Source organism: Gossypium raimondii, chromosome 2 (genome assembly GCF_025698545.1).
Source record: "Gossypium raimondii isolate GPD5lz chromosome 2, ASM2569854v1, whole genome shotgun sequence".
NCBI lineage: Eukaryota > Viridiplantae > Streptophyta > Magnoliopsida > Malvales > Malvaceae > Gossypium > Gossypium raimondii.
In genome coordinates this window covers 45,356,856-45,384,135 of record NC_068566.1, presented here as the reverse complement: position 1 = coordinate 45,384,135, position 27,280 = coordinate 45,356,856, and the positions used below count along the sequence as shown (strand labels likewise).

Sequence of the window (27,280 nt, the reverse complement as noted above, 5' to 3'; positions counted from 1 at the left end):
TATTATAAAATAATAAAAATCAATTAAATCCTTCCCATTGTCATTTTTCACATCAATTATCATATAATTATTTTTCTGAATCAATCGCTATATCAACACTTAACGGCCCATTAAACGCTTCACCGGAAAAAAATGAATTTAAGAGACTTAATTATGTACACAGTGGATGCACTTTTCCATATATTCAAAAGGATTATTAGGCATTTTAGTCCAAATTTAACGATTAATGATGGGAAAAAATAGTCAAATAGATATATATTTGTATAATCATAATTCTTAATAGAGATGATCATGGGTTGGGTTAATGCAAAAAATTAGGCTGGTTTTCTAATTCGGCTCGAAAAATGAACCAAAAATTTTGTTCAAGCTCAGGCCGCCCACATTAATTTCTTTTTAGATTATTTTTTATATAAAAATGAATTTTAAAAATATAATATATCAAATAGACTAAAAATATTAAAATAAATATTTCTCAACAAATTAAAAATTCATATAAATACTTAAATATGCAACTTAACAAGTAAAATTGACAATAAAACAAGAATTATATAATATCCAAACAATAACAATATAGCAGCAGTAAACAAAAACAAATAACAACAAAATTTTTTTGTCAAATTTGGGCCGAATATGGGCCAAAAAAATCTTGCTTAAAGATTGAATCTAATTTTTTATACTTATTTTTCGAGTTTATATTTTTTTTCTAAATCTTCTCACATTTCGAATGAATCTTCAGCCCTAAGCAGAATATTTAATAATTATAAATTATAATACACGTTTTTATATTTTTGTAAGTCAAAACTCTACAGCTACATGTATTTCATGGTTTGTTCTTTTATGCTTCTTTTTGGTCAATAATGTTTTGTCATGATTTCCACTTCCATTCTTTTCCCATAAGATATTGTTGCTTTGTAAGAACCATATTCATAGGTCAACCACTGTATTGTCAAGGATTTGGTAAAGTTTAAGACTTTTGCCCAAAACAAACCCTGCTAAGTTTCTTATATTAAGTGAATTCAGAGTGTAGCTTTTTTAGATTAAACTGCAAAAGAAAACATGTGGTTTTTTGGAAGTAAAGGACCATCAGGATTCTCTTCTTCTTCTACAGCAGAGGAAGTTACTCAAGGAATTGATGGATCTGCCCTCACTGCCATTGTTACAGGTTCGGTTTTTTCTTTTCTGGGTTTTTGTCTTGTCTTTCATTAATCCTTGTAGTTGTGATTTTCTTAAGCTAAACTTTTGTTTGGTTGATCGGATAGTTTTGGGAAAATTTTCTTTTCGTAGAGAGTACCAAGTTGGTGGGTCTTTGCCAATCAAATAACCCCGAATATGACAGGATTTTCGGGTTACGTCAATATTAATGTGTTGTAGAGAGCTTGACTTGATGGATTAAATACGCACGCTTGTCACTTTCGATTACTTATATCAGTTCATTTCAGGAGCATCAAGCGGTATTGGTGTAGAGACGACCCGCGTCCTTGCATTGCGCGGTGTCCTCGTAGTTATGGCCGTAAGGAATGTGGATGCGGGTCGGAATGTCAAAGAAGCAATATTAAAGGAAATACCTGGTGCTAAGATTGATGTAATGGAATTAGATCTAAGCTCAATGGCATCAATAAGAAAATTTGCATCACAATATCAATCCTCTAATCTTCCCTTGAATCTACTAATGTAAGAACTTCATATTCTTGCAAAGTTGAATGATTAAAGTTGCTGTTATACTAACATTTTCTTTCTTGGCTTGCAAGCAACAACGCCGGGGTTGTAACACCGTTCATGTTATCGCACGACGGCATCGAATTGCAATTTGCAACCAACTATTTAGGTTCATATATTTCATAGAACGTTATGTCTACATGAATCTCAAATCTAATAAGATGTAGTAACATTGACATATTTTGCAGGTCCTTTTCTTCTAACCGATCTTCTTTTGGAGACTATGAAAAAAACAGCACGCGAAAGCAACATAGAAGGGAGGATTGTCAATGTATCTTCGATAGGTCATCGGTTTACGTATAGTGAGGGAATCCGCTTCGACAAATTCAACGACGAATCAGGGTAAATGAACCAGTTTTTGTTGGTCCAAGATCTTTATAAAATGCTCAACCATTTCTTTCTCATCATTTGTTGCCAATTAACAGATACTCCTCTTGGTATGCTTATGGACAATCAAAGCTTGCTACCATATTACATGCCAAGGAGCTTTCTAGGCGTCTAAAGGTACGGAATACGGTTAAGACGCCATTAACATGCCAAGTGAGAGATCTGAGAAATCTTCTTTTTTGTTGTACATAAACAGGAAGATGGGGTGGAGATTACAGCAAATTCACTTCATCCCGGAGGAATACCGACCAATATTGTGCGCCATGATCGTTTCATGAATGGTAATCCCTTCGAGTGTATTCACTTATATCCAAACACTTACACTCGAGTCCAAAAACACATTGCTTGAAAATACTGATCCAGTACATTTCCTCAAAGCAGGCTTTCTCCATTTGATTGGGAAATATTTCCTCAAGAGTATTCCACAGGTATATTACTCTTTACAAGTTGTTGTGAGATTCATTAGAAGATAGATACAAGCACAAGTCCATATATTGTTTTTGTTTTGGTATGGTTGTAGGGAGCTGCTACTACATGTTATGTTGCATTACACCCACAAGTTAAAGGTGTTAGTGGAGAATTTTTCATGGACAGCAACATAAGTAACCCAAGCTCTATGGCTAACGATGTAGATTTGGCTAAAAAACTATGGGATTTTAGCTTCACCTTGATCAATCCCAAGTAGGTTGGCTCACAAGGCCTTTTCTGACAGGATTTGCATTATGTCACTTTGATATATGAAATCAAAATTTTATGACTAAGCTTGAATATGTTCCATGTTATACCAAAAATAATATTATATTAATCCCTAAAAAAATGAAATACATTTATCTTTGGTATTTCTTACAGCAAACATTACTATTCTTGGTTGGTATTTTTCATTGTGACGATTAGGGGTGAGCAAACTGCTTATTTAATTGATTCGGTTGGTTTTTTTTTTTTTAAACTAACTTAACCAACAATTATATACAATAATCAAATCGATCGACTTATATAACATAAACCAGCTTAACATTAGTCGGTTCCGTCGATTAACATATTTATTTAAAATATATTATAATATATATTTTAAATAATAAAAATATAAACATATGTAATCGACTTAAGTAGATAAGTCAATTTTTCATTTATGAAATTCAGTATCTGATAATTGATTGATATAACCCAAATGAGGAAATCTCTTATGAGCTCTCTCAAACATTAAATTTTATTTAAGCTTTTAGTTATTAATTCAAATGAAAATATTTCATTTTGTTCTTCCCAAAATTTAATAACACAATTTAATCCTTATTAATTTTGTTTTTTTCAAAATTTATAATTTTATCTTTATTCTCTAAAATATTTTAACTTTGTTATCGTTCAAATCAGTCAAGATTTTTTTAACATTCCTCAATATTAACTTATAAAGTTGTCAAAATTATAGATCATCAATTCATCAATTCTATCTATACAATTAAATAAATAATTAAAATTTATAAGAAGATAAATAAAATTGATTCAACTATTAATTCAATTATTAATCAATTTGATACCAATCTCGGATTAGTACTCTAATCTTTCTTAATCCAATCGAGTTTAACATAATTTTATATAATTTTTTTTACTTTTGGATCAGCCTTTTACTTTTTAATGTGATGCTTTTAGTTTTCTTTTATCGTCACAGTTATTATCATTATATTAATCGCAAGTAAATGTAGGATGAATGTAAAGGGATGTAAGATTAGACAAACGCTAAAGAAGATGCAATTGCCACGTTACAACATAAGCTGGTGGTCGCATTTAAGGTTGATGCGATTGCCACGTTACAACATAAAAGCTGGTGGTTGCTTTTTAAGTTTGATGATGAAGAAACGACCTAACGAAGTGATGGCTAGAATTTACAACGGAAAAATGCAAATACCAAAGAGCAGCATGGCGTTGAGAGGTGCTGCCATGGCTGGTGGTGCTTGCATTGGAAGACAAAGAGCCACCCCATTTGTCCTTTCATCTTCTCCATTATTTTTCAGGGTACGATCCCTTCATTCCCCTTCACATCCTCTCCTAAGATTCACATCTTTTCCTAACCCCAAAACTGGTATGCCTTCATTCCTTTTTGTTTTTGGGTTACATATGCATTTTAATTTTCATTCAGGGAGTTTGATTTGTTACCAACTGTTGTACATTTTTTTCCAGGATTTAAGTATCAGATTCGGGCAATACAAGAGGTAACTGCAGATACTGTAAAATCCCAGAAAGGAAAAGAAGATGATGAACAGAGTTCCCCACAAAATTGGAAGATTAAAATGCTTTATGATGGAGATTGTCCGCTTTGCATGCGTGAGGTACACCATTTTTCATATATATGGCTTATGATAATATTTGGCGTTCATTATTGTTGAAGGGAGGTCGGAGTCTCACCCCTCAAATAGCGGAGTTATTGTGTGTGAAGTGTCTATGCTCAGTTTTACCAGGTTTTGTCTCCCGATTCCAAAGAGAGCTTAACCGGAATCACGGAGGTTAGGAGTGCCTCGCCACCAAAGAAATATTGAGCCTAGTGGGGTTGGAACCCATACACTTATATGGCATTAGTGGCTAAGAACACTACCACTTGATAGACCTCAAATCCCACCAAGGTCAAATGCTTAATATTTCCTTGGTAGCGAGGCGCTCCCTAAACTCTGTAAACTCGGTTGGGTTCTTCCCGGAGTTGGGAGACAAAACCCGGGGATAAAACCGAATATAGACACCCTGAGCATGATACCTCCACTGTTTGAGGGTCCGAGACTCCAACCTCCCCCTTAACAATTATCATAATCATTATCGCTCTGTTTAATTATTTATGTTGTCATTAGGTTGATATGCTAAGGGAGAGAAATAAGCAATATGGCACTATCAAGTTTGTTGACATAAGTTCTGATGATTATTCTCCTGAAGAAAATCAAGGATTGGACTACAAAACTGTATGTTCATCATCTACAGCATTTTTTTAATCTTTTAGAGAAGTCAGCTATTTTGTGTGGTCTATCTTTCATTTTTTTTCAAGGTTATTGAACCCCTTTTTGATAAATTTCAAGGAACATGATTAGTAATCAAATGTAGGATTTGAATTGGTTCTGTTTGCTTTTTATAGGTTATGGGAAGAATTCATGCCATTCTCTCTGATGGAACTGTTGTCACAGATGTTGAGGTATGAATTCCTTAATTTATACAATGCTGTCCTGGATTGGAAGTATTCTTAGCCTAATTTGCTATTAGATTTCGGAACATGTTATAGTATGTAATCACTACAAGTTATCATATGTACATGTATAAGTTTCTATAGGCTCGGACTGAGATATAAGTGTTGGATAAGTGTATATGTATGACATGGGTGCATTCAGTATTTGGAAGGTCATATCCTCATATCCATCAAGGTCTACAGTGCTTTAAGAAAAATAAGGTAAAAGTACCATAAAGGCCCTTTTACTAAAAGTCAGATTGCATTTTGCTCCCTTTACTCAAAAAATGGGCAAATTTAGTCCTTTCTATTAAAATTTGCATCCATTTGTACGGTTAAAAACTGACATGCATGACAAAATACTAGACAATAACATGTAGTGTCACTTGTACCTTATGCTGGCATACATGGACCAGTTTTTAACAGTAGAAATTGATGGAAAATTTAACAGATTTTAATCTAACATACAGTGGCTAATTTGCCCATTTTTCGAGTAGAGAGGGAAAAATGCAATCCGACCCCTAGTACAGGGGCCTGCATGATACTTTTACTAGAAAAATAAGGCCAGCACAATATAGTCAATAGGCATAAACAGTGTGCTTATTTGTACAAAAGGGTTTTAATTGAAGTGCTATAAAATGTTATTATATTGAAGCACAAACCAATAAAAGTCTAGTTCTAAGAGACCTTTAAGTTTCCCCCTTATTCCTTTATTTTTGTTTTGTTCCTCTTTAGAAGCATGCTGGACTGTAAGAATAAATTCAAAACATTGTTTACATTATTGATATCTTGCAGGCATTTAGAAAATTGTATGAGCAAGTTGGTCTTGGATGGGTTTATGCCATTACCAAATATGAACCAGTAAGCTTATATGCTTCCTTACACGACTTATATTTAGTTCTATTGATCTGCCCCTGCCCTTTCTAATCCATGCTATGATCTGTAGATTGCGGCAATTGCCGATTCCATCTATGGTGTTTGGGCGAAATATCGTCTTCAAATAACTGGTAAAACATATGTTGTACTTGAAAGTTTCAAATGCTAGCTTGTAGGTTTTATCGGGATCTCATGTTTTAAAGATCCTGTTCTTCTTTTCAGGCCGGCCACCATTAGAAGAGGTCTTGGAGACGAGAAGAAAGAAGAAGGTACGCATACGGTAACTATCAGAGCTTTCAAGGTTCTATATTGTTGAAAGCAAAATAGATAAGCTAAGTAGCCTACATGCTTAAGATGCTGGTTTTTTTGCTCTATAGCGCAAATGTTATCATTTCTATATTAACTCATTTCAGATTTTTAGATATTCCTACCTTTTGAAAGTTAAATGTCCTTAGTCTCAACTGTGTGGTTTGTTAAAGGCTAGAGACGATAGTGTTAGTGTGACTTTTACCATCACCGTATTGTTAAAATCCTGTCTTTTTTCCTTCTAGCCAAACAAAGGTTAAGAATATGTCAAAAAGAATAAAAGAAAAAAGAGTTGCATTAAGAGAATAGAAGAGATTCTTTTGGTAAAAAGGTCTCTTCAGTCCTTCTCAATTTTGAAATTTAGAAAAGTAGCCCCTCTAAAAAACCAGAGTAATTTAATCCCTATCAATTCTTAAAATGAACAACTAAGGATAATTAATCACCAAGTTAACATGATTTTAATTGGTATAATAATAAATTTAGCACTCAAATTTTACAAAATTTATCAATTTGGTCTTAATTTAACAATTTTATCCTGCAATATTTGTTCAAATGTTGAGGTTGAATTTGTTGGTTTTTAGAATTAAGGTCAAAATGACAATATATAAACACGTTATTATACCAACCAAAATTATATATAATTTATAGAAAACACTAACGTCATGATTATTTGTCCTTAGTTGCTCACTCTTGAAATTAATGGGGATTAAATTGGTCTAATTTTTAGAGGATTAATTTGCTCAATTTCAAATTTGAGAAGGACTAGAGAAGTATTTTACCGGTTTCTTTTTAGTATTCTATTTTCTAATTTTATCATGTCTTTTGCATCTCCTTGTCATATGTATGGCAATTTTACCTAAATAGTCCAAAAAAATATTATATTTATAAAAATAACTTAAGTTTAAAAACAATCACCAAAATAACCTGAAATGAACAGTAAAATGGGGTTGTGGCATGTCAATAGCCTAAACCAACTCGTATTTTGGACTCATGATTGCTTGATAATTGTGTTATTTAAAAAAATCATTTTTTTGGTTATGGCTTGTCAATGGCCGGAACCAATGTAATTTTTTTAAATTATATAATACTGATATACAAAAAAAATAAAAAAAATTTTGGGTGCTGGCCTGTCAATGGCCGGCACCCCTGTACACGGAATTTTTTTTTTGAGTTTTGGTCTGTTAATGGCCGGCACCAAGACATGAAAAAAGTAAAAAAAATGTTTTTTTTTGTGGTGGCCTGCCAATGGCCGGCACCACCTTTTTTGAGAATTTTTTTTTACACTCTTTTCGTGTCAATTGCAAGTATCAATATACGAAAAAAGTAAAAAAAAAAATTTGTGGTGACTTGCCAATGGCCGGCACCACCTTTTTTGGGGGAAATTTTTTTTTTACTTTTTTCGTGTCCTGGTATCAGTATACTAAAAAAGTAAAAAAAAAAAACAAAATTTGTGGTGGTGGCCTGCCAATGGCCGGCACCACCTTTTTTCGGAAATTTTTTTTTCACTTTTTTCGTGTCAATAGCATGTATCAGTATACCAAAAAAGGAGAAATTTTTTTTTGTGCTGGTTTGCCAATGGCCGACACTACCTTTTTTGTGGGAAATTTTTTTTTTACTTTTTTTGTATACTGATACTTGCTATTGACACGAAAAAAGTGAATAAAAATTCACGAAAAAAGGTGGTGCCGGCCATTAGTAGGCTATCATCATTTTTTTTACTTTTTTCCTATACTGATACTAGTTATTGACACAAAAAAAGTAAAAAAACAAAAAAAATTCCCCCCAAAAAAGGTGGTACCGGCCATTGGCAGGCACCACCAATTTTTTTTTTACTTTTTTCGTGTTCTAGTGCCGGCTATTGGCAGATCAAAACTCGAAAAAAAAAAATTCGTGTACAGGGGTGCTGACCATTGACAGGCTAACACCCAAATTTTTTTTCTTTTTTCTTTTTTCTTTTTTGTATATCAGTATTATACAATATACTGATTCCGATTATTGATAGGCCAGAATCAAAAAAATTATTTTTTTTAACTCAAACATAATTATCAAACAATCATGGGTCTAAAATACAAGTTAATTTCTGCTATTGACATTGACAGGCCATAATTTCATTTTACTGTTTATTTTTGTGATTATTTTAAATTTGAATTATTTTATAAATATAATATTTTTAAGACTATTTAGGGAAAATAGCCTAGATGTATACTCATCTCTTTTGCTTTGTTTTTTATTTCTTCACAGGCTGACATATGCAATGACAACAATTGCAAGATATGAAGTTTCCTATTAATTGCAGATAACAGGATACTTCTGTGAAACCTTATCCTTATGATACGACCTTACACTGTTTTTGAACTTTCCAACATTATACAAGACATGCAATTGACCTTTAGCATATTAGATTATAAAGATATATACTTTGAGAATTATGGACTTCCTGATTTGTCCTTGATTACCTGCAGATTTGTTGTTTATTTGATGGATGAACTTTATTAGTGATGTGTACCGGAAATACCAGCCTGTGGTGGCCGGCACACTCCTAGGTCGGTTCATGGACACTCTTTTCTTTCTTTTCTCATTAGTACTTACTGGTCAGGCTTCAGCAGCTTTGCAATAAACTCATCTATGTTCCTATCTGAGCTCCCACCTACACTAACAGCTCTTTTAGCAAGCTCTTTCCATTTCAATGCGTTACTCTTAATCTCTCCGCTTCTTTCTCCGATCATGACTTCCCTTAAACAATTCCCGAGTTCCTCCCTCGTGACGATCCCTCGGTCTTGTTTAGCTCTCACACCTGCCTTCCATACATGCGCTAAGAACTTGGCATTAGTAGGCTGGTCACTCCTTTGTGGCACACACACCATCGGCACGCCTAGACTCAAGCCTTCTAGAGTTGAGTTCCATCCACAATGTGTTACGAAGCAGCCTACTGCTTGGTGAGCCAGCACCTCCAGTTGGTTGCACCATTTAACAACTAGCCCCCTTTCTCCGGTCGAGTCAATGAGCTCAAGCAGCGGGTTGTCTTTGAGTTCCTTTGCAACCCATAGGAAGGGCATATTGCTTGCTTTCAAGCCCCATGCTATTTCCTGAAATTGTTCAGTGGAGATGCTTGCCATGCTTCCAAATGATACGTATACCACCGACTTTAATGGCTTTGAGTCCAGCCATTTGAGACACTGATCATTATCAAAGTTCCACAGGCTAGCCCCATAGCTTGTATCTCCTTCAATTCGAGAATCTAAGTAGAATGACGGCACCATGGGACCAATCATTACCACGGGCCATTTTGCCATCAGAGCCTCGACCAGCTTTTTCAAAGACAAAAAAAACACTGAACTGTTATCATTTAGCTACAAAAGGCTTTGAACAAAACTAAGAATCCAGTTAATTACCTCACTTTCGAGCTCTTCGAAAGAGTTGCAGAAAACCCAATCATTTTCCTCGCTATTGCCAAAAACATCCAAGATCAGTGCTAAATAAGCAGATTGACTGGTCGGCTGAGCAAGAAAACTTGGCAAATCAGATACGTCGAGGAAAGGCAACCCAGGCATTGGCGGGGCTGCTAAGGTTTCCTGTTTCGCAAGCAAATTCAAGCTACCTTGATTGTTATGCCAATACAAGGAGCACACCGAAGCCGAGTTCGTCAACATCATAGCTGCAGAAATACCGAAATCTTTAGCTACATCAAGAGCCCAAGGCAGCAACAAATCGTACGCAACGCAACAGACCGGTGTCCCCGAGTTGTAAAGCTTCATAATCAGCTCTGTCAATGTTTTAGACCCAGCAGCTTTGAAGGATTCCAAGTAAGCTTGTAGACTTGGAGCTTGGTTGAACCCTCCTTCATCAAAACCATCGGAGATCGGCTCGATAGCTATCGTACTGTTTACATTGATGGACTTGACGGTGTAAAGGGTGGTCGCTACGGTGGTTTTCACTCCTTTGGAGGTTAAGCGTTTAGCAAACTGGATGAGAGGGTTGATGTGGCCTTGTGCAGGGTATGTGACCACCAACACGTGGGCATGGCTTCTCTGGTTTTGCATTATTTTTACTTTTGACAGTTTTTGCTTTGCTTTAACCAGAACAACTAGGGAAATTATTTGAAGGCCTTTTTAAAGAGAGTCGCTACTCTTAGGATCAAAAAATGTGCCTAACTTCCACTATAGAATTGATGTGACGGATCAAAGTGGGTACAAACTCGATTAAGAAAATTACTATAATATCTTTTTATATTTAAAATAAATTATATAATGAAGATGGTATTTTTATCTTTTTACATTTTTAATAAAACCATTACTCTTGCATGTAATAATATTCAAACCCTATTTTCACCGTTCCAATTAAAATTTTGTTTTGATATTTATTTTATATATCTATATTATTATTTAAATTTATTGGTTTCACGAGTTAATACTAATTCGGTCAAATAAATTATTACAATACCTTTTCACATTGCTTATATATTATTATTATAGGTAAACTACACTCAAAGTCACTAAACTATTAATAAATTTACGTTTTGGCCATTCAATTTTAAAAATAAAAAGTGATCATTGAATTATTTAAAATTTTCATTTAATTATAGTTTACCCTATTATTAATATTATTAGTTTCAAATCATATGTTTTATTTATTTTATTTGATTTTTTTAAATAGCACACGTGTTCTAAATATATTAAATGCAAATTTGAAAATTAATTTTATAATTTTATAATTAAAAATTTTATTTGTGAATTAATGGGAAATTTTACAATTATAATTATGAGTTTAATAATTGTATATTATGAAATATTGATTTATGGTAATGGAATTTTAGATTTTTGTCTTGTGTTTGACTTGTTCCATAATATACCATATAAAACTAAAACTAAATTTGTTGATGTTATAAGGGTAAATTATTAAAATAGTTACTTTTGTTTTTCTTATGTTATATTTTAATCATTTATGTTTGAAATGTTACGTTTTAGTCACTTACGTTAACATATTGTAACATTTTAATCACTAAGAATTTTTGGTTAAATTATAGAATTGGTCCCCATATTTTTTTTGTTTTGAGCAATTTATTTTTTTGTTTTATGTTCTTTTACTTTCTCTTTTTGTTTTTCCATTCTCTTATTCTTCTCCTCTGCTTTTCTTCTATTCTCCGTCTCTTTTAACATAAAAGCAAAAAATTAAATTGCTAAAATGAAAAATTTAGGGACCAATTGTATAATTTAACCTAAAATTTTGTTTGAAATAATGATTTAACGTGTCACGTCATAAATGACTAAAACGTAATATTTTAAACATAAATGACTAAAATGTAAACCGAGAGAAGTAAAATGACTATTTTGACAGTTTAATCATATTATAATTACTAAAAGAAAAATGAACAAAATAACTGATAAATTTTGATTTTTTTATGTAGTCTACAATTATCATTAATTAATACAAGTGTTAATCAAAATTAAAATTTTTCCAATAATGTTTTTTTCAGTGCATCGAGTTAATTTTATTAGAATTTTTTTTGATGAATTACAAAAGATGGGTAAAGTCTTAATAATAGTACGATTAACACAATTCAAATTTAGACCACACTTAAAACAGAGAACACATTAACCATCAAGTTGACATACGAAATTTAAGTTGAAATTTATTACTGGAGTCAACCAATGACAAAGCTTAGTAGAGACTACAGAGGCATGATTCTCTTAAAATAGTAAAATTTTAATTTATAAAAATTTTTAATTTAAAAATGATAAAAATTTAATTCAACTTCCTATTCGCTAGTGATTTTAACTTCAACTCTATCCCGAGAAGACAAATTTCGCTTGTAATAGCCATATCGAATTGGTCAACGAATGGTAAAGTTTTCATTTTGGGGATCTAAATACTGCAAATTTTTACACTCTTGCCAATAGAAAACTGCTACTTTTTCTTATATTCAGTGAATTCATAGTGTAGGATTTCTAAATTAAACTGCAAAAGGAAACATGTGGATTTTTGGATGGAAGGGACCATCTGGGTTTTCTGCTTCTTCTACCGCAGAAGAAGTTACTCAAGGGATTGATGGATCTGCTCTCACTGCCATCGTTACAGGTTCTTTTTTTCTTTCCTATGTTGCTTTGTACTCCATTTTTTATATGGGTTTTTAGTATTGTCATTCATTATAGCTGTAATTAATTTTTCATTTCCTGGAAAGTACCAAGTTGTGTGGATCATTTATGTTTCTTCAGATTTTAGAAGTAAATAGAAAAATCAGTTCATTATTTCGCTAGAAATATTAATAATAATAAAAAGGAAGTGAACTTTTTGACATTTTTCTTATTTATTTATTCACTGTTCATCAAGCTTGTCATAATTAGTGATCTTGGTGATGATCTTTTTTTATTGCAGAGAGATCATGTATGCTTTTTCTTGATTCCAATTTCTGGGTTTTGAGTATATAGAAAATAGAGTTAAATTTACAGTAGTTTATTAGATCTATGACATAATAGGAGAATCCTTGCTCTGTGTTATTCAAATCAAAGAAGACTGGGAAAGGAAGCAAAAGACATAATTACAAATTTAACCTTTATGTTTATATTTTTATTTTTTTTTCAATTTGGCCTCTATTGGTTTTTTTAGCTAAATTTCGCTCTCAAACTTTTTAAAAAGTGTTGAACTAGATGAAATACTGTTTAACCATTACAGCCTTTATATTTGGTGCTTTTATGTTTTTCTCTTGGTTACTTATATCAGTCCATTTCAGGAGCATCAAGTGGTATTGGTGTAGAGACGACTCGCGTCCTCGCATTGCGCGGTGTCCACGTAGTTATGGCGGTAAGGAATGCAGATGCCGGTCAGAATGTCAAAGAATCAATACTAAAAGAAATCCCTCGTGCTAAGATTGATGTTATGGACTTGGATCTGAGCTCAATGGCATCAGTAAGGAAATTTGCATCACAATATCAATCCTCTAATCTTCCCTTGAACCTCCTAATGTAAGAACTTTAAACTACTGCAATTTCAATTATTATGATCTCTAATCTTAACAACCAATTTGTGCTGATGATTTCAGCTATTACTGAGTAAAAATATCATAGAGGCCTTGTACCAAGAGACGGATTGCATTTTGCCCCTCTTACTCAAAAAATGGGCAAATTAATCCATATGCTTTAGACCAAAAATTTCATCCATTTTTCCTATTAAAAACTGGTCTCTGTATGTTAGAATGAGGTACACGTCACGTGTAACTCTCTAGTTATTCTATCAGCCACTCCAGTTTTTAACAGAAAAAATGGATGAAAATTTTATCAGAAAAGACCAATCTGCTCTTTGATCTATGTATAATGACTAATTTGATCATTTTTTGAGTAAATAGGGTAAAATGCAATCTGACTCGGCCTCCATTGTACTTATGCTTGTCAGCTTGTGCATGAACTTCGTTAGATGAGAAGACTAACATTTTCTTTCTTTGCTTAAAAGCAACAATGCAGGGGTCATGGCAAGTCCTTTCATGTTATCCCAAGATAAGATCGAGCTGCAGTTTGCGACCAACCATTTAGGTTCAATATATTTCATATAACTTTCATCTATAAATAATGTGTGGAGAATGAGTGCATTAATGTGATATACTTGGATTGAAAATTAGTTGGCATGTCTACGTGAAATCTTGAATCTAATGAAATATAGTAATTATTTTGCAGGTCATTTTCTTCTAACTGATCTTTTGTTGGAGACTATGAAAAGAACAGCGCGTGAAAGCGACATAGAAGGGAGGATTGTCAATGTATCTTCGGAAGGTCACCGGATTGCATACAGCGAGGGAATTCGTTTCGATAAAATCAACGATGAATCAGGGTAAAGAAACAAGTGATGGCTGGCTTCACCACTTTGTTCCCTTTTTCGTGTATAAAAATCTTGGATCTCATTTTGTTTCTTGCCAATTTGCAGATACTACACTTGGTATGCTTACGGACAATCAAAGCTTGCTAACATATTACATGCCAAGGAGCTTGCACGGCGTCTAAAGGTACGGAATACTGTTCAAATTCTCTGAAATATACGATCTATAAGTAAAATTATCGTGGAGACCTCTGTACGAAGAGTCAAATTGCATTTTGTCTCATTTACTAAAAAATTGGCAAAGTAGTCCCTGTATGGTAGATTAAAGAACAAATTAGTCCTATTAAAATTTCATCTATTTTTACTATTAAAAACTGGTCATTGTACATCAATTTGAAGTACAGGCGTCAAAACTTTTAACAAAAATAACCGATTTGCTCTTTGATTCAACTACAATGATTAACGTGTCCCTTTTTTAGTAAATGGGGCAAAATACAATCCGACTCTTAACACAGGGGACTCCATAGTACTTTTTTGGTTGATTTTTTTTTTTTTTTTATTTTGCAAGAGGAGTGATTCTTTATATGTGTGAAATTAAGGTTAGCATCTCTAAGCTTAAAGTGCTTTTTTTGCTTTGACATAATCAGGAAGAAGGGGTGGAGATTACTGCAAATTCACTTCATCCTGGAGCAATTATTTCGACCAATCTTATGCGCCACCATGGTTTAATCAACAGTAATCCTTCAAACCATTTTAGTTTTTGTTTTGGTCTATTGGAAAGTTCCAAACAAGTTACATCAACTTTTCCTTTAACTTCCAAGACATTGGTTTGATGCAGCCGTTGGTCAAATGTTGGGAAAATACTTCCTCAAAAATATTCCACAGGTAGATAAGATTTTCATTATGATAAAAACTGTGTTTCAAATTAGTACTATCACTCTCATACAACTCATGTTGGTCCATATACATTGGCTTTCTTTTTGATATGGTTGTAGGGAGCTGCCACTACATGCTATGTTGCATTAAATCCACAAGTCAAAGGTGTTAGTGGAGAATATTTCTTAGACAGCAACATAGGTAACCCGAGCGCTAAGGCGAAGGATGCAGATTTGGCAAAAAAACTATGGGACTTCAGCTGCACCTTGACCAACCCCAAGTAGTTAGTTGGTTCACAAAGCCTTATCGAGACGAGCTGAAGATGTTCGATGCTTAGTGCTGGTACTCTTTTATCTGAAACTGTGATAAACCGTAATATTTTCATAGACATCCCAGTTTTATCGAGAAGATTTGAATAAAATGCAAAATATGTATAGACACTGAAAATGAAGAAATCGTTGATGGTTTCAACTAGTAGTGTCCTTGACTGCAAGAATCTGAAAACATGTTTACAAAGATTAGCCCCACTGCCGTCACCACTGATACTGGTACGGTGTCAGTGCCGCAAGCCATATTTAGTAGTTCATGTAGATCATGATTATCACACACAGTTCTTAATGCAGAAGTTATAAGATTTAGAGAAGTACCATGTCAAGGAAAAAGAATGCATAACTAAGTCCTGACAGTGTAGGTAATAGGCTATCCAAAATCAACGATTGATTCTAATATGACTTGGTACTCACCTCTCTAGGAGTATTTGAAGTGCCTGTTCGTCGGAACATGATGAAGCCAAGAGCAAGCAGTGTGGACACCCCAACATTATTGATACTCAAATTCCCAGTAACGAACATTCAACAGAAAAATTATATTATCAACAGCGCATATAAGACCTGGTACAAAAGAGAGATATATGTAAGAGTTCTAGATTCAAGGTATATTACTTAAAAATTAGCTATTATGGCAAGAATACTAAGAAGTTTCTTACTATTTTCCTCTCGCCATGTTTCTACTTTCGAGTTGAGATTCTTCATTAATCCCTCTCGAGTCGTGACCAGGATATTTCCGAATCCAAAGGAAATAAGTAAGCAAATAATGGGTATAAAAAGTGATAGACTAAACAGCAAAAGCATGGAAGTTCTTCATTTATGATTCAATATAAATTGTAACAATAGTTGATGATGATATCAATTCAATCACCAAGAACCAAATCCATAAATTACAAAGATACAATACAGACCTTTCATTTACACAAAGTATTGAACTAGACACTAACTTAAGAAACAAACAGTACCCTGATTTATAGTTTGATCAAACATTCTCTCCTACGAAACATTTAACTGAAGGTCTCGAAGAATCAAATCCCTCTAGCCGAACCCTGCCAAATCTCGATAACTTGCTGATCTTTACGGGTCACAAACATCTTGTTCCCACCGAATGCCAAGTTCGTTATCCTCGAACCTCCCATATCCTTCACTCTCCCCATCATATTCTTTTTAAAATCCCTTTTCGTCAACTGGTCCTCACTACCGTTACTAGTCTTGGCCGAACCCATTACAACCTCCGACCACAACTCGATATCCCCTCCTTTACTACAAAAAACTTGATTTCCGTGATTCTCGATTTTGCACCCAAACCCTTCTTTTTTCCCATTAATAACTTTCCTCTTATCACCAAGACAAATCCATGGATTACTATTATCATTCACACTGCTTAAACTCCTAAAATCTGTGTAAAAAACCTCACCAGAATTCACTCCGACTTTAAAAACCGCATTAAGATTATCTGAAACACAAATATCCGAAAAGCAATCGATTTTCTCCTTCAATTCGAAAACTACATTACCAGATCTTATATCCCAAAACCTAATATTACCCGATACGCCCGATAACCCGCTATGTGACCCGGAAGCCATAACTAACCCGTACCTTGAAACCCATCTCAGCTTTGTAGCTGGGATGGCTGAATCAATATCAGCCCCAAAAATCTCATTATGACCTATTTCAGTAACAGGGTTCAATGTATTCAAATCATAAACCATAATTGAATTAGAGTTTCTCCTACTGGATTCGAAGCTAGTAAACAAGAACTCGCCTGATGAACCGATGGCTTGAACCGTGGAACCGGATCGGGTCGCGTTCTCCCAATTGAGAGTTTGTTTGACAGACCCGTTTTGGAGATCGAGGATCTGGAGCCCCGAGAAGTCCGTCGCACCGGCCGCGGCGGTATCAGGGGAAATCGCGAGTAATGAATCCACGGCTGGGAATTGCGTTAAGATCGTTGACTTTCTCGTCAACGACCAATCGAAAGACGTAATCTTGCTCCCGTGGGAAACATGGAGGGATCCAAACGGCGTAGTGGCAACGGCGGAAGGGGAGTCGCGGCCATTCAAGGGTAAAATCGAAGATTTCTGAAGGGCAAAAGCGTCTAATTGAGAAGGGTTGGTCAAAGAGTTCGTCAAAAGGGACTCAAGGCCGTAGTATCTCGACTCTTCGATGAGATCCCTAAGGTCAAAGTCTTTGACTTTGGACGGAAGAGCACCTGTACGGAGGAGTGAAAGAAGGAGCGAGAAGTAAACAGGGTCCCGGTCAACAAAACGATCCGACGTCGTTTCAGCCAATTGAGAAAGGAGAGAATTCGGTCCCGCTTGTGTTAACGTCTGTTTGGTCGTCTGAAAATTTTCGCCGCCGACGTTGATCGTTACGACATTGGTGGTGGTTAACTCCGGTCCTGGTTTCAAACACTGCATTTCTATAATTCCAAAAAAAAAACCCAATGAATTTTTTTTAGATTTCTAAATTCCAAATTGACCCAAAAGAGAAAAACAAGGGAAAAAGAAAAGGCTGGAGAGACAAGATCCCAGAAAAATTGTTTTCAGTTTTTGAGTAAGTTGTCGCGAGAGAAGAACCCTAATTGTAAGGGAAATTTGGGGTAAGAGAAGATAAAGAAGGGGATTTGATTATTTTGCGGTGTCGTAAGAAAAAGAGAGGTCAAAAGAGACGAGGAGACATGTGGGTTATTGCTAGAACCAAACTCTTCACTATTTATTCGGCGATTTCTGTAATAAAGAAGAGAAAGCACAAACTGTACGTACAAGAATGCTCTTTTTTCTCCTTTTCTTACAAAAGAGAGGAGGTTCTTCACTTTTTTGTCATCATTTTATTACAAGATTCGAGTTTTTTGTCACCATTTTATTACAAGATCTGTTTTTTGTTTTGATGAATGTTTTAGTCAAATTGATTGATAATTATTAATTATTATAAATATTGAGAAGATTTGTTTGAAAAGAAAAAAAAATCCGTTTAGAAAATGGGTCGAGTCTCAAATAAGTTTTTCGAGTCTAAGTCTAGTTCAATTTGAAAAAATTTGTTATTTCTTTATTTTTTGTTGTTATTTCACTATCATATTGTTATCATTTTATTGTTATTGTTTGAATATTATATAATTCTTATTTTATTGTTAATTTTGCTACTATTTTAAAAGCATTTGCTTATTAAGTTGCACTTATCTTAATATTATTGAAGTATAAAGACTTTTTAAAAATTTATTTTAATATTTTTAGTGTATTTAATGTATCAAATTTTTAAATTTTACTTTTTATATTAAAAAAATTAATACGGACAAATTGGGCCAGGTTTGGATTTTAATTTTTTTATCTAAACTGAATTTGGATAAAATTTTAAACCCATTTTTTTAAATCAGGTCAAACCTAAACCTACCAAATAAACCTAAAATTTTATTACAATCCAAATCCGACCCGACTCATTATCACCGACCTAATACAATATTAACTCAAATAATATACATGATGATAGCAAAACATTCCCAGGTTGATCTTAATTTACCACAAATCATGTTGATAGCTTTATAACATTCTGACATCCATTTCGATTAATCAACAACGGATTTTAGCCGCAAATGCATTCACAGATTTCACTTATACGTTATTTTCGTCAATAACTTCACCGCTACTATTTTTCAGAACTATTCTTAGTATTTTTGGCTCTAAGTGAAATAATAAATTAGAACTTTTTAAAAAATTATAAATTGTAATATAATAAAAATTAAAAAAAATTTAGAAGATGAATCATTTATGATGAAAAATTGAATGTTCTAGGCATTTAATTTATTTATTTTAGTCTGAAATTTTTTTTCTTACATTAAAAGCTGAAAAAAAAATGACCATTTCAGCCTTGAGCCGTAGACGACTGCACTCTCAAACAACCTCCAGAGTCAAGTCTACTGCTAACCCGAGGTTAATTATACGAGCTTAGGTTTAGTTTAATATTACTTTTCAAAAGTAATTTTGAGAAAAAAATATATTTAAGTAAAAGTTAAAATTTTCTGTTTCTACTTTTGGCTAAAAATGTGATTTTGTAAACTTATTTTTTTGTCCAAAAAGCACATTTGGAAAGCTCAAAAGCATGTTGTTTGACAATATTTTTATCTCAAAAATACTTTTTGTCTCAAAAATGTTTCTTAAAAGTAAAGCTAAATGTTTCTTAGAAGCAATACTAAACTAGTTCTTAGTAATATAAGGTACTCTACAAAGCAATCCATTGCATCTTTCCAAATGAAAAACCCTAGATTTCCAAGCAATGAGACTTATTAACCTTTATGCATCCATCAACTTGTGACCGATCTAAAACCCATGAGACTCGGGTTGTAATGAAAGGAGGTTCTCTCAAGGGGCGAAGCTAGAAAAATTTTTTGGATGTCGGAATTAAATTATATATTTTTATGATAGTAAAAATATAAATTTACCGTTTTAATAGCTTATATATTTATAATTTTTAAAGGATTAAACCAAAATTTTATCATTTGGGGGGCCAAAGTGTAATTTTACCATTACTAATTTAAAATTTTATAAACTATAAAAGAGTCTAAATAGAAAAATTTTCAATTTTAGGGTGATCAAGGCCCTGTCAGCCCCCTTGGATTCGTCATTGGACTCTCCAAACTGTTTGAATGAAAGAACAAAAAAAAATGTGTTCGATAAATTTACTATCTAATCTATATCTTCAACAATGCAAAAATGGAGCATGGTGTCATCATACCAATTTCTCATTAGAAGTTAAATAGTTGTGACACACACTCCAAATAAAAGATTTAATCATTTGAGGAGCTTTGAAGTTTCATTAGAAGAGTTCATGGGTCGGATTTGGGTTAATATTAACAGATCTTATGTTTGCCTAAACTTGTCCATATGCTAACCAAAGCTCTTTTTAGGCACATTTATATATTTTTTTTAATTTTTAAAAATATATTTATATTATTTTTAATTTATTTATATATTATATAGAGTCTTAAAAAAATTTTAATGTTTACACTATAGTAGTACTATATACTACTAGATTTAATTTTATGCACTATAAATTACATAATACATAAAAATAATATAATATAAAACATTATACAGTCTAAAAAAGTCAAATTGAGGTTAAACCCTAAATGTTCAAGTTTGATCCATATTCTAAACGAGACTAATTTTTACTCATCCCTTTCTGATTCATGCCTATAAACATGTATAGATTCCATATACGGTTTTCTGATGATTCAATTTTACTAATTCAGCTAAAGTACCGTTTTCTTTCAAATAATTTTGTGGTTATCCCTGTTATAGAAAAATCTTATACCATTAAATTAAATTAAGTTTCTACTCTTAAATAAATTAATAATAATAATAATAATAAAATGATTCTTTGTTTTGGGTATTTGCGATTGTTGTGGGTTTGGTTTTTTGTTCATAATTTACAGCAATCAAAGGCGCCAATCATTTGTTTGTTTATTATACTTTTTTGATAAATTTTCAAGGTTAAACTCTCTCAAATATATTTTACTATATTTTATTTTAATTACTTTTTAGCCTTTAATTTTTGAATTTTCATGTATCACATGCATGGCTTGTTGTTAATCGTTGGTTAAGTTGCTCAAAAGATTGGGTCTAATTGACATTGCTAGAGGCACATTTGGATCTCAGCATTCCATTGCACCAAATCGGGATTCCAAGTCTAATCGGCCTGGTGAAGTGACAAAAGACTATCGATCTCGACTGCCCGACTTTGATCTCTGAAGAACCTTGACATGCAACCTCAATATACATATCATTATTTTACACCACTGTATCAAATTTTTAGAGCCATTAGATGTGCTATTTTTACACCAAGTGTGCACAAAATCAGAGACTGTTTTTCATATCTGTCTGCCTAAATTAGCAAAAATATAGTACAATATTGTAACCATAGAAATATTCCTATAAGACCCTGTTGTTTTAGTCACGAAGGACGCAAGCAACAGCCTTCATGGATCAGCCAGTCATGCAATATGCAATCTAAGTAAAAGAAAAAACCCCTAAAATTATCTATAACTTGATTTGAATAAAATTGCATGCACTCTGTTGTTGTTACCAAATTGTTTGAATCCCCTCCCCAAGCCACACCTAAGTTCCTAAAATGATGTGGAAAATCAGAAGGCACCCCACGAAAATGCTTCCCAGTTTTTTAACTTACACCAGGTTGCAGCATGGGGAAAAAGGACCAATTCTTGGGAATGCCGTCGTCGTTTCCGGCTACTTTCTCGTTGGCCCACCAATCGGAACTAACAATGGGCTTATTATGGACATCACCTCCATCAAGGTTGTCAAAATTGAATTCTTTGGCTGATCCGAGAGTGATGGATCGGTTCTTGTGGTGCTGTGGTTTGGCTTCCTTATCTGCTGGAGCTTTCTCTGGTCTTACATTGCATGTTTCACCGACACGATATTCGTAAGTTTCCGTCGACTTAGAGTTTTCTTCTGTTTCTCTTGCTGCTTCGTTCTGTAGAGATACTTCAGCTTTCTCTGGTCTTTCATTGTATGTTTCACCAACACGACATTCATGAGTTTCCACCGACTTGGTAGCATTTTCTTCTATCTCGGCATTAACATTGTCGAAATTGAATTCTTTAAGTGACCCAAGAGTGATGGATCGGTTCTTATGGTGCTGTGGTTTGCCTTCCCTATCTGCTGGAGCTTGCTCTGGCCTTTCGTTGCATGTTTCACCAACACGACCTTCATAAGTTTCCACTGACTTAGTAGCATTTTCTTCTATCTCTCCATTAATATTGTCGAAATTGAATTCTTTAACTGACCCGAGAGTGATGGATCGGTTCTTATGGTGCTGTGGTTTGCCTTCCCTATCTGCTGGAGCATTCTCTGGCTTTCCGTTGTATGTTTCACCAACTCTACATACAGAAGTATCCAACAACTTAGTGGCGTTTTCTTCTCTCTCTCTTGCTGCTTCATTCCATAGAGATTCTGCCACAGCTTCGGATGGTGTTGCAGTCTCAGTTTCCACACAACTAGCAGCTTTTTGATTTGTTAACTCGAATGAAACTCTATGATTAACCACAACCTGATCAGTTTGGTTTTCTCTAGCCACGCGTGGATGCGACACAATTTCAGAAATCTGATGATCCAGAAGAAAACCATTGCGAGGTGTGGATGTTGTACCGTCTGGGGTTAAAGTACCAGAACCATGATATGATCCCCATTCACGGTTGGAAAGCTTATCAAGGTTCAAGAGCTTGGAAGGGTAAACCAGTTGGAACTCAGGAAAGCGTAGACCAGTAGTATAATCACCATCGAGGAAAGGAGATGAGGTGCCAGAACCGGAGATTCCTGAGCTTGGGGAGATCAATTGGCCTACAGGGCTCCCAGGTTGAAGATTATAAGACTGAAATTCATAGTGGGATAATGGGAATCGCTGCTCTCCATACTGGAGGTTGGGGCCAAGGAACTGGGCAAATGGCACCTCAGGCGAGGATGGTGTAGTCAAGTGAACTGACTCGGGAGGAGGTGTAAATGGTGCAGTTGAAGGTTCAGTGGGGAAAGCCGAGAAAACAGGTGGGGAAACTAACTGAGTTTCGTGAGCATAAGGGCCAATAGCAAAAATGGAAGCAGGCCCTGGAGAATACATACTAGCAGAAATAGATGTGAGAGACACTAAACCAGCTGGAGACTGTGTAGCAGAGGGGGGTCCAGATGGAAGGAAAGATGCAGGAGAAGAGGGTGGTGCAACAAAAGGAAGTGTAAAGGAGGATGCTTGGTTTGGATTTTCAGCAGCAGGCACATTACCACCAGAAGCACTTGTTTCGGAAACAAGAACAGCAGGCCCAATTCGCTTTTTTTGTTTGTTAGATCCAAAACACCAATAAACACTCCACCAGCCACTCCATCTTCTCTTCTGAATGTCACCAAATTTATGATAAAATGGATTAATACAGTAAATTACACCAAATTCTTATGTAGTTAATAGGAAACCAAACAACTGGCAATGAAAGAAAAAGATCATATTACACAATAAGGCAATGCATCCTCATTGAAGCTCTGACCAAAGTGTATCAAGTAAAGAAACAAATTAAAGCATCTATGCTCAAAACTTATTGGAAATCATGCTACAATTATGCTTCAAACTGTTTGATAGAAAGAGTATGTATGCTTATCCCACACTTTTACCATCTAAATTAAGGTCAAGTAGCATATGCAATTCATACCCATTGTTTAAGTATTTCCGAAGCTTATCCGCGTGATTGTAAATGAGTATTCTTCAACTAGACCTCCACTACAAGGGAAATCATATACAGACAGAACATACACAGAACCACTGATTATCCACCTTGAATTCGGATGTTGAAATGGGATTTACCTTGATCTTAGTCAGGTAAGGCATACATAAGTTTCTAGATTTCCACAATCGGAGCCTATACGAAACCTTCTAATTAACTCTTCCCACATTATGGACACAAAAAAGCTTAATGATACAAACAAATTCAAGGACAAATTTGTATAATACTCTTCTTCTTCTTTTGCTTCCTTACTTCTGATCTAGGAATCTAGGCCGAATGAAAGTAAAATTAGAAACAGTAATGAAGAAGATCACCTAGTTCACGATGTTTGCTGGGTAAATAAGGTATATCGAATATAATAACAAAGAAACCATATATGTTGATAAACACTGTTTCATCAACAAAGACAATTCTTAGAATCCTGAACTGCCAAGTACCAAAAAAGAAACAAGCTATAAATAAGAAAACCTTCAATTTCTAAATCTAACCACAAGCAACAGTGAAAAAAGATTCTTGATTCTGGAACAACTCAACCTTTAATAAATTTAAGCCTAAAATCACATATTATTACGCTGAAAAGAAAGCTTAAACTTGATTCTAGTTAAAAAAAAAACTTATTAAATCACCATAACATAATCACAGAACCAAAAAAAGAAAATCAAATCGTGCAAAAAAACAGATCACGAAATGAATACCGAAGAAGTTTAAAAACATTTCCACAAATCAACCAAATTGAATTAAAACTCCATTGAAACAATCACAGCAAAGAAAACACCCAAAAAAAAACACCAAACGAAACATAAATTTTAAAATTTATTTTACCTGAACCGTAGCGTGTGGAACACGATTCTCAGCTGAAGCGATCGCGTTAGCAGCAGCATGTATAGTCTCCAAAGTATTATTCAAAACTCTAGATTCTCCATTTGCGCCTCTCATTTCTACCTCTCTCTTTTTTTCCCGAGAAACAAACAGCTCAAAACTTTCTTCCCCTCTGAAAATGTCCAAATTTTCCCAGAAAAAAAAAACAAACGAAAGAGAAAGGACGTAAACGGTGATTTATAGAAGAAGCTTCCGTAATGAAAAAAATCAAAAATTATATATTTTTTTAAAAAAATATTAAATTCATAAATAAAAAATCCCCTTTTTATATTATGTCAATGCAAAAACCAAAAAAAAAAAAAAATCTTTTCTTTTTGCTTGAATGTTACTAACATTGTCTGGAATAAGTGTATAAGCAAACGCTTTTAAGGTCAAACACGGCAATGACTTGATTCTTTATAAATTTTATGTAATTATCGAAAAACCTCCCAACTTTATGCTAATGTTTTATATTATCCTTAATTATAAGCTCCATTTTACTTATTTGCCCTTTTCATTGAATATTTTATTGTAAAATTATTTTTAAACATTATTTCAATCTAAATTTAGAAAAAAAATACAATATAAATACGTTATTGACAAGCTTAAATTAACATTTAAAATTAGGGTAAATTATAAAAATAGTCATTTTTGTTTGCCTTAGATTATATTTCAGTCACTTATGTTTGAAATGTTACGTTTTAGTCACTTACGTTATAATTTTGTTATGAAGTAGTCACTCTACCATTAAACTCCATTACCTCTCTAACGACTGTCCTATGTGACAGTCCAAATTAAATTTATTTAATTAAAAATATGTTTTCATCTCAGCATCTGGACATCTAAGTTGGCATTTAAAACCCATTTGGATTGCCACGTAGGACTGTCATTAGTGAGGTAATAGAGTTTAATGGTAGAGTGGCCACTTTGAAACAAAACGATAACGTAAGTGACTAAAACATAACATTTCAAACATAAGTGACTAAAATGTAATATGAGGTAAATAAAAGAGATTATTTTTATAGTTTATCCTTAAAATTATTTAATTGAGGGTTGTAAATGTAGTAAAAAAAAGTGAAATATTCTGTAATAAAAAAAATGTGATCGTTTTTAAAAATGTTTTTGTCAAAGGAGTGCACGTGTGCACATCCCTTACTTAGTAGCTTTCGTGCGCCTACCCACCCCCACTCCTTATAGAGGCAAAAATAAAAAAGAAAAATTGGGTCCCATGTTCTACTCTAAAATTCTCCCCCTTTACCCGCCGCTTCAACTAACTCTCACCGTACCATCAATGTATATTTTTTTAAGGGTAAATTTCAAAATAGTCACTTATATTATTATTTTGTTACAAAATGGTCACTTTACCATTAAGATCTATTACCTCCCAAATGGAAGTCTGACGTGGCAGTAAAAATAAGTTTTAAATGCTAACCTGAATGTCCAGTTGGGATGAAAAAAGTTGTTTTATTTATGAAAATAGAATACAAAATTTTGGGATGTCCATAGTGAATGATTTGGGTTTTAAGATAAATTTTCTTCAAATGTGTATGATTGAATCAAAATCGAAGTTTTATGTATACATATGAACCACAATTGAAGTTTCATGTGTATAATTACACCAAATTAAAATTCATGTATCAAATTGCATATTGAACTAAAGTTCATGTACGAGTTTGATATTTATCCTTTTTATAATATTTTACGTATACAAGTTGAACAAACAGTTAAAAGATTATTTTTTATATATATATTTAATTGATTTTGATGAGTCATCTTTTACTGTAATCGAATTAATTGATTTTTACCATCTTAAATTAACTTAATTGAATTTTATAGGTGAATTCGGTGGACTAAGTTCGAATTGATTATATTTTATATTAAAATGTAATTATGAAAATAAATATTTAAGATAAAAAATATTAAAATTTTATATCAATCATTATTAGTTGGTATACACTAGTACAATTTGTTAAGACTGGAATGGTAACCTACTATTAGAGGTACTCATGGACCGGGTTAGTTTAGGTTGAGTTAGGTTTAAACATGATATTAATATATTTTATAATTGTTCAAGCTTGACTTGACTCGAAATAAGAATCTATGATTTAGCCCAAGTCCACTCATATTTACAAAAAATTAACTCAAGTACATTTTAAGGTCGTCCATATTGATTTTTAATTTTTTTTTAAAAATATATTGAATTTTTTTATACAGATTATCTTAACATTATTTTACTGTTTACATTAGAGTAGTATCATATATTTAGTATAGATTTATTTTTTTATGTGTTATAAATTATATAATATATAAAAATAACATGATATAAAGTATTATAAACTTAAAATTGGGCTGGACTCAGGTCTTGAATTTTTAAACTCGAGCCTGACCCATATTTAAACCTACTTAATATTTTTATCCAAACTCGTTTTTTAATCCTATAACATTCACCAACACAACTGCCTCATATTTAAAATAATATAAATGAAGCCAATTAAGTTGATGGGATCAACTATGAATTTTAATTAATAATAATTAACCAAAAGCCATCCTAACTAAAACAGTAACTGATTTAATCCATTGATTGAAAGAACCAACCTAATGAATGAGCTCCCTAATTGAAATTACATTTATATACATTTATGTTATTCAATTTTTAATATA

General features: G+C 33.3%; 5 protein-coding genes across 10 annotated transcripts; 2 read left to right on the top strand and 3 right to left on the bottom strand.

Moving 5' to 3' along the window:
- The first annotated feature begins 854 nt into the window (after nt 1-854).
- Nucleotides 855-8,907, top strand: LOC105789118 (short-chain dehydrogenase TIC 32, chloroplastic). 4 transcript variants are annotated; one of them, XM_052627630.1, is made up of 16 exons: nt 885-1,162; nt 1,440-1,671; nt 1,749-1,825; nt 1,905-2,058; nt 2,142-2,220; nt 2,300-2,384; nt 2,482-2,531; nt 2,624-2,784; nt 3,801-4,177; nt 4,276-4,424; nt 4,935-5,042; nt 5,213-5,269; nt 6,095-6,160; nt 6,246-6,306; nt 6,398-6,455; nt 8,723-8,907. In XM_052627630.1, the coding sequence occupies exons 1-16, from the start codon at nt 1,057-1,059 to the stop codon at nt 8,769-8,771; spliced, it is 1,869 nt and encodes a 622-aa protein (XP_052483590.1). In that variant the 5' UTR covers nt 885-1,056; the 3' UTR covers nt 8,772-8,907. The 4 variants fall into 4 exon arrangements, 3 of the variants coding, with proteins under 3 accessions (XP_052483590.1, XP_012471809.2, XP_052483591.1); XM_012616355.2 differs by having other exon boundaries at nt 886-1,162; nt 2,485-2,531; XM_052627631.1 differs by having other exon boundaries at nt 887-1,162; nt 6,398-6,444.
- On the bottom strand, nt 8,790-10,547 carry LOC105789117 (UDP-glycosyltransferase 74F2). The gene is made up of 2 exons (XM_012616353.2): nt 9,874-10,547; nt 8,790-9,789 (listed from the first exon to the last, which is right to left on the bottom strand). The coding sequence occupies exons 1-2, from the start codon at nt 10,519-10,521 to the stop codon at nt 9,067-9,069; spliced, it is 1,371 nt and encodes a 456-aa protein (XP_012471807.1). The 5' UTR covers nt 10,522-10,547; the 3' UTR covers nt 8,790-9,066.
- Nucleotides 10,548-12,180: 1,633 nt separating this feature from the next.
- On the top strand, nt 12,181-16,147 carry LOC105789116 (short-chain dehydrogenase TIC 32, chloroplastic). Of its 3 annotated transcripts, none has more exons than XM_012616351.2 (9): nt 12,181-12,321; nt 12,422-12,556; nt 13,209-13,440; nt 13,925-14,004; nt 14,146-14,299; nt 14,393-14,471; nt 14,932-15,019; nt 15,123-15,169; nt 15,280-15,676. In XM_012616351.2, the coding sequence occupies exons 2-9, from the start codon at nt 12,451-12,453 to the stop codon at nt 15,442-15,444; spliced, it is 951 nt and encodes a 316-aa protein (XP_012471805.2). In that variant the 5' UTR covers nt 12,181-12,321; nt 12,422-12,450; the 3' UTR covers nt 15,445-15,676. The 3 variants fall into 3 exon arrangements, 2 of the variants coding, with proteins under 2 accessions (XP_012471805.2, XP_012471806.2); XM_012616352.2 differs by having other exon boundaries at nt 12,191-12,321; nt 12,417-12,556; XR_008193764.1 differs by lacking the exon at nt 12,181-12,321 and adding an exon at nt 15,912-16,147 and having other exon boundaries at nt 12,339-12,556; nt 15,280-15,502.
- A 127-nt stretch (nt 16,148-16,274) lies between these two features.
- LOC105789114 (BTB/POZ domain-containing protein At5g41330) lies at nt 16,275-18,322 on the bottom strand. The gene has a single exon (XM_012616350.2). The coding sequence runs from the start codon at nt 17,904-17,906 to the stop codon at nt 16,515-16,517; it is 1,392 nt and encodes a 463-aa protein (XP_012471804.1). The 5' UTR covers nt 17,907-18,322; the 3' UTR covers nt 16,275-16,514.
- Nucleotides 18,323-21,326: 3,004 nt separating this feature from the next.
- LOC105789113 (uncharacterized) lies at nt 21,327-24,916 on the bottom strand. The gene is made up of 2 exons (XM_012616349.2): nt 24,584-24,916; nt 21,327-23,379 (listed from the first exon to the last, which is right to left on the bottom strand). Exons 1-2 carry the CDS (start codon nt 24,695-24,697, stop codon nt 21,658-21,660), a joined length of 1,836 nt encoding a protein of 611 aa, XP_012471803.1. The 5' UTR covers nt 24,698-24,916; the 3' UTR covers nt 21,327-21,657.
- Between the last annotated feature and the right edge of the window lie 2,364 nt (nt 24,917-27,280).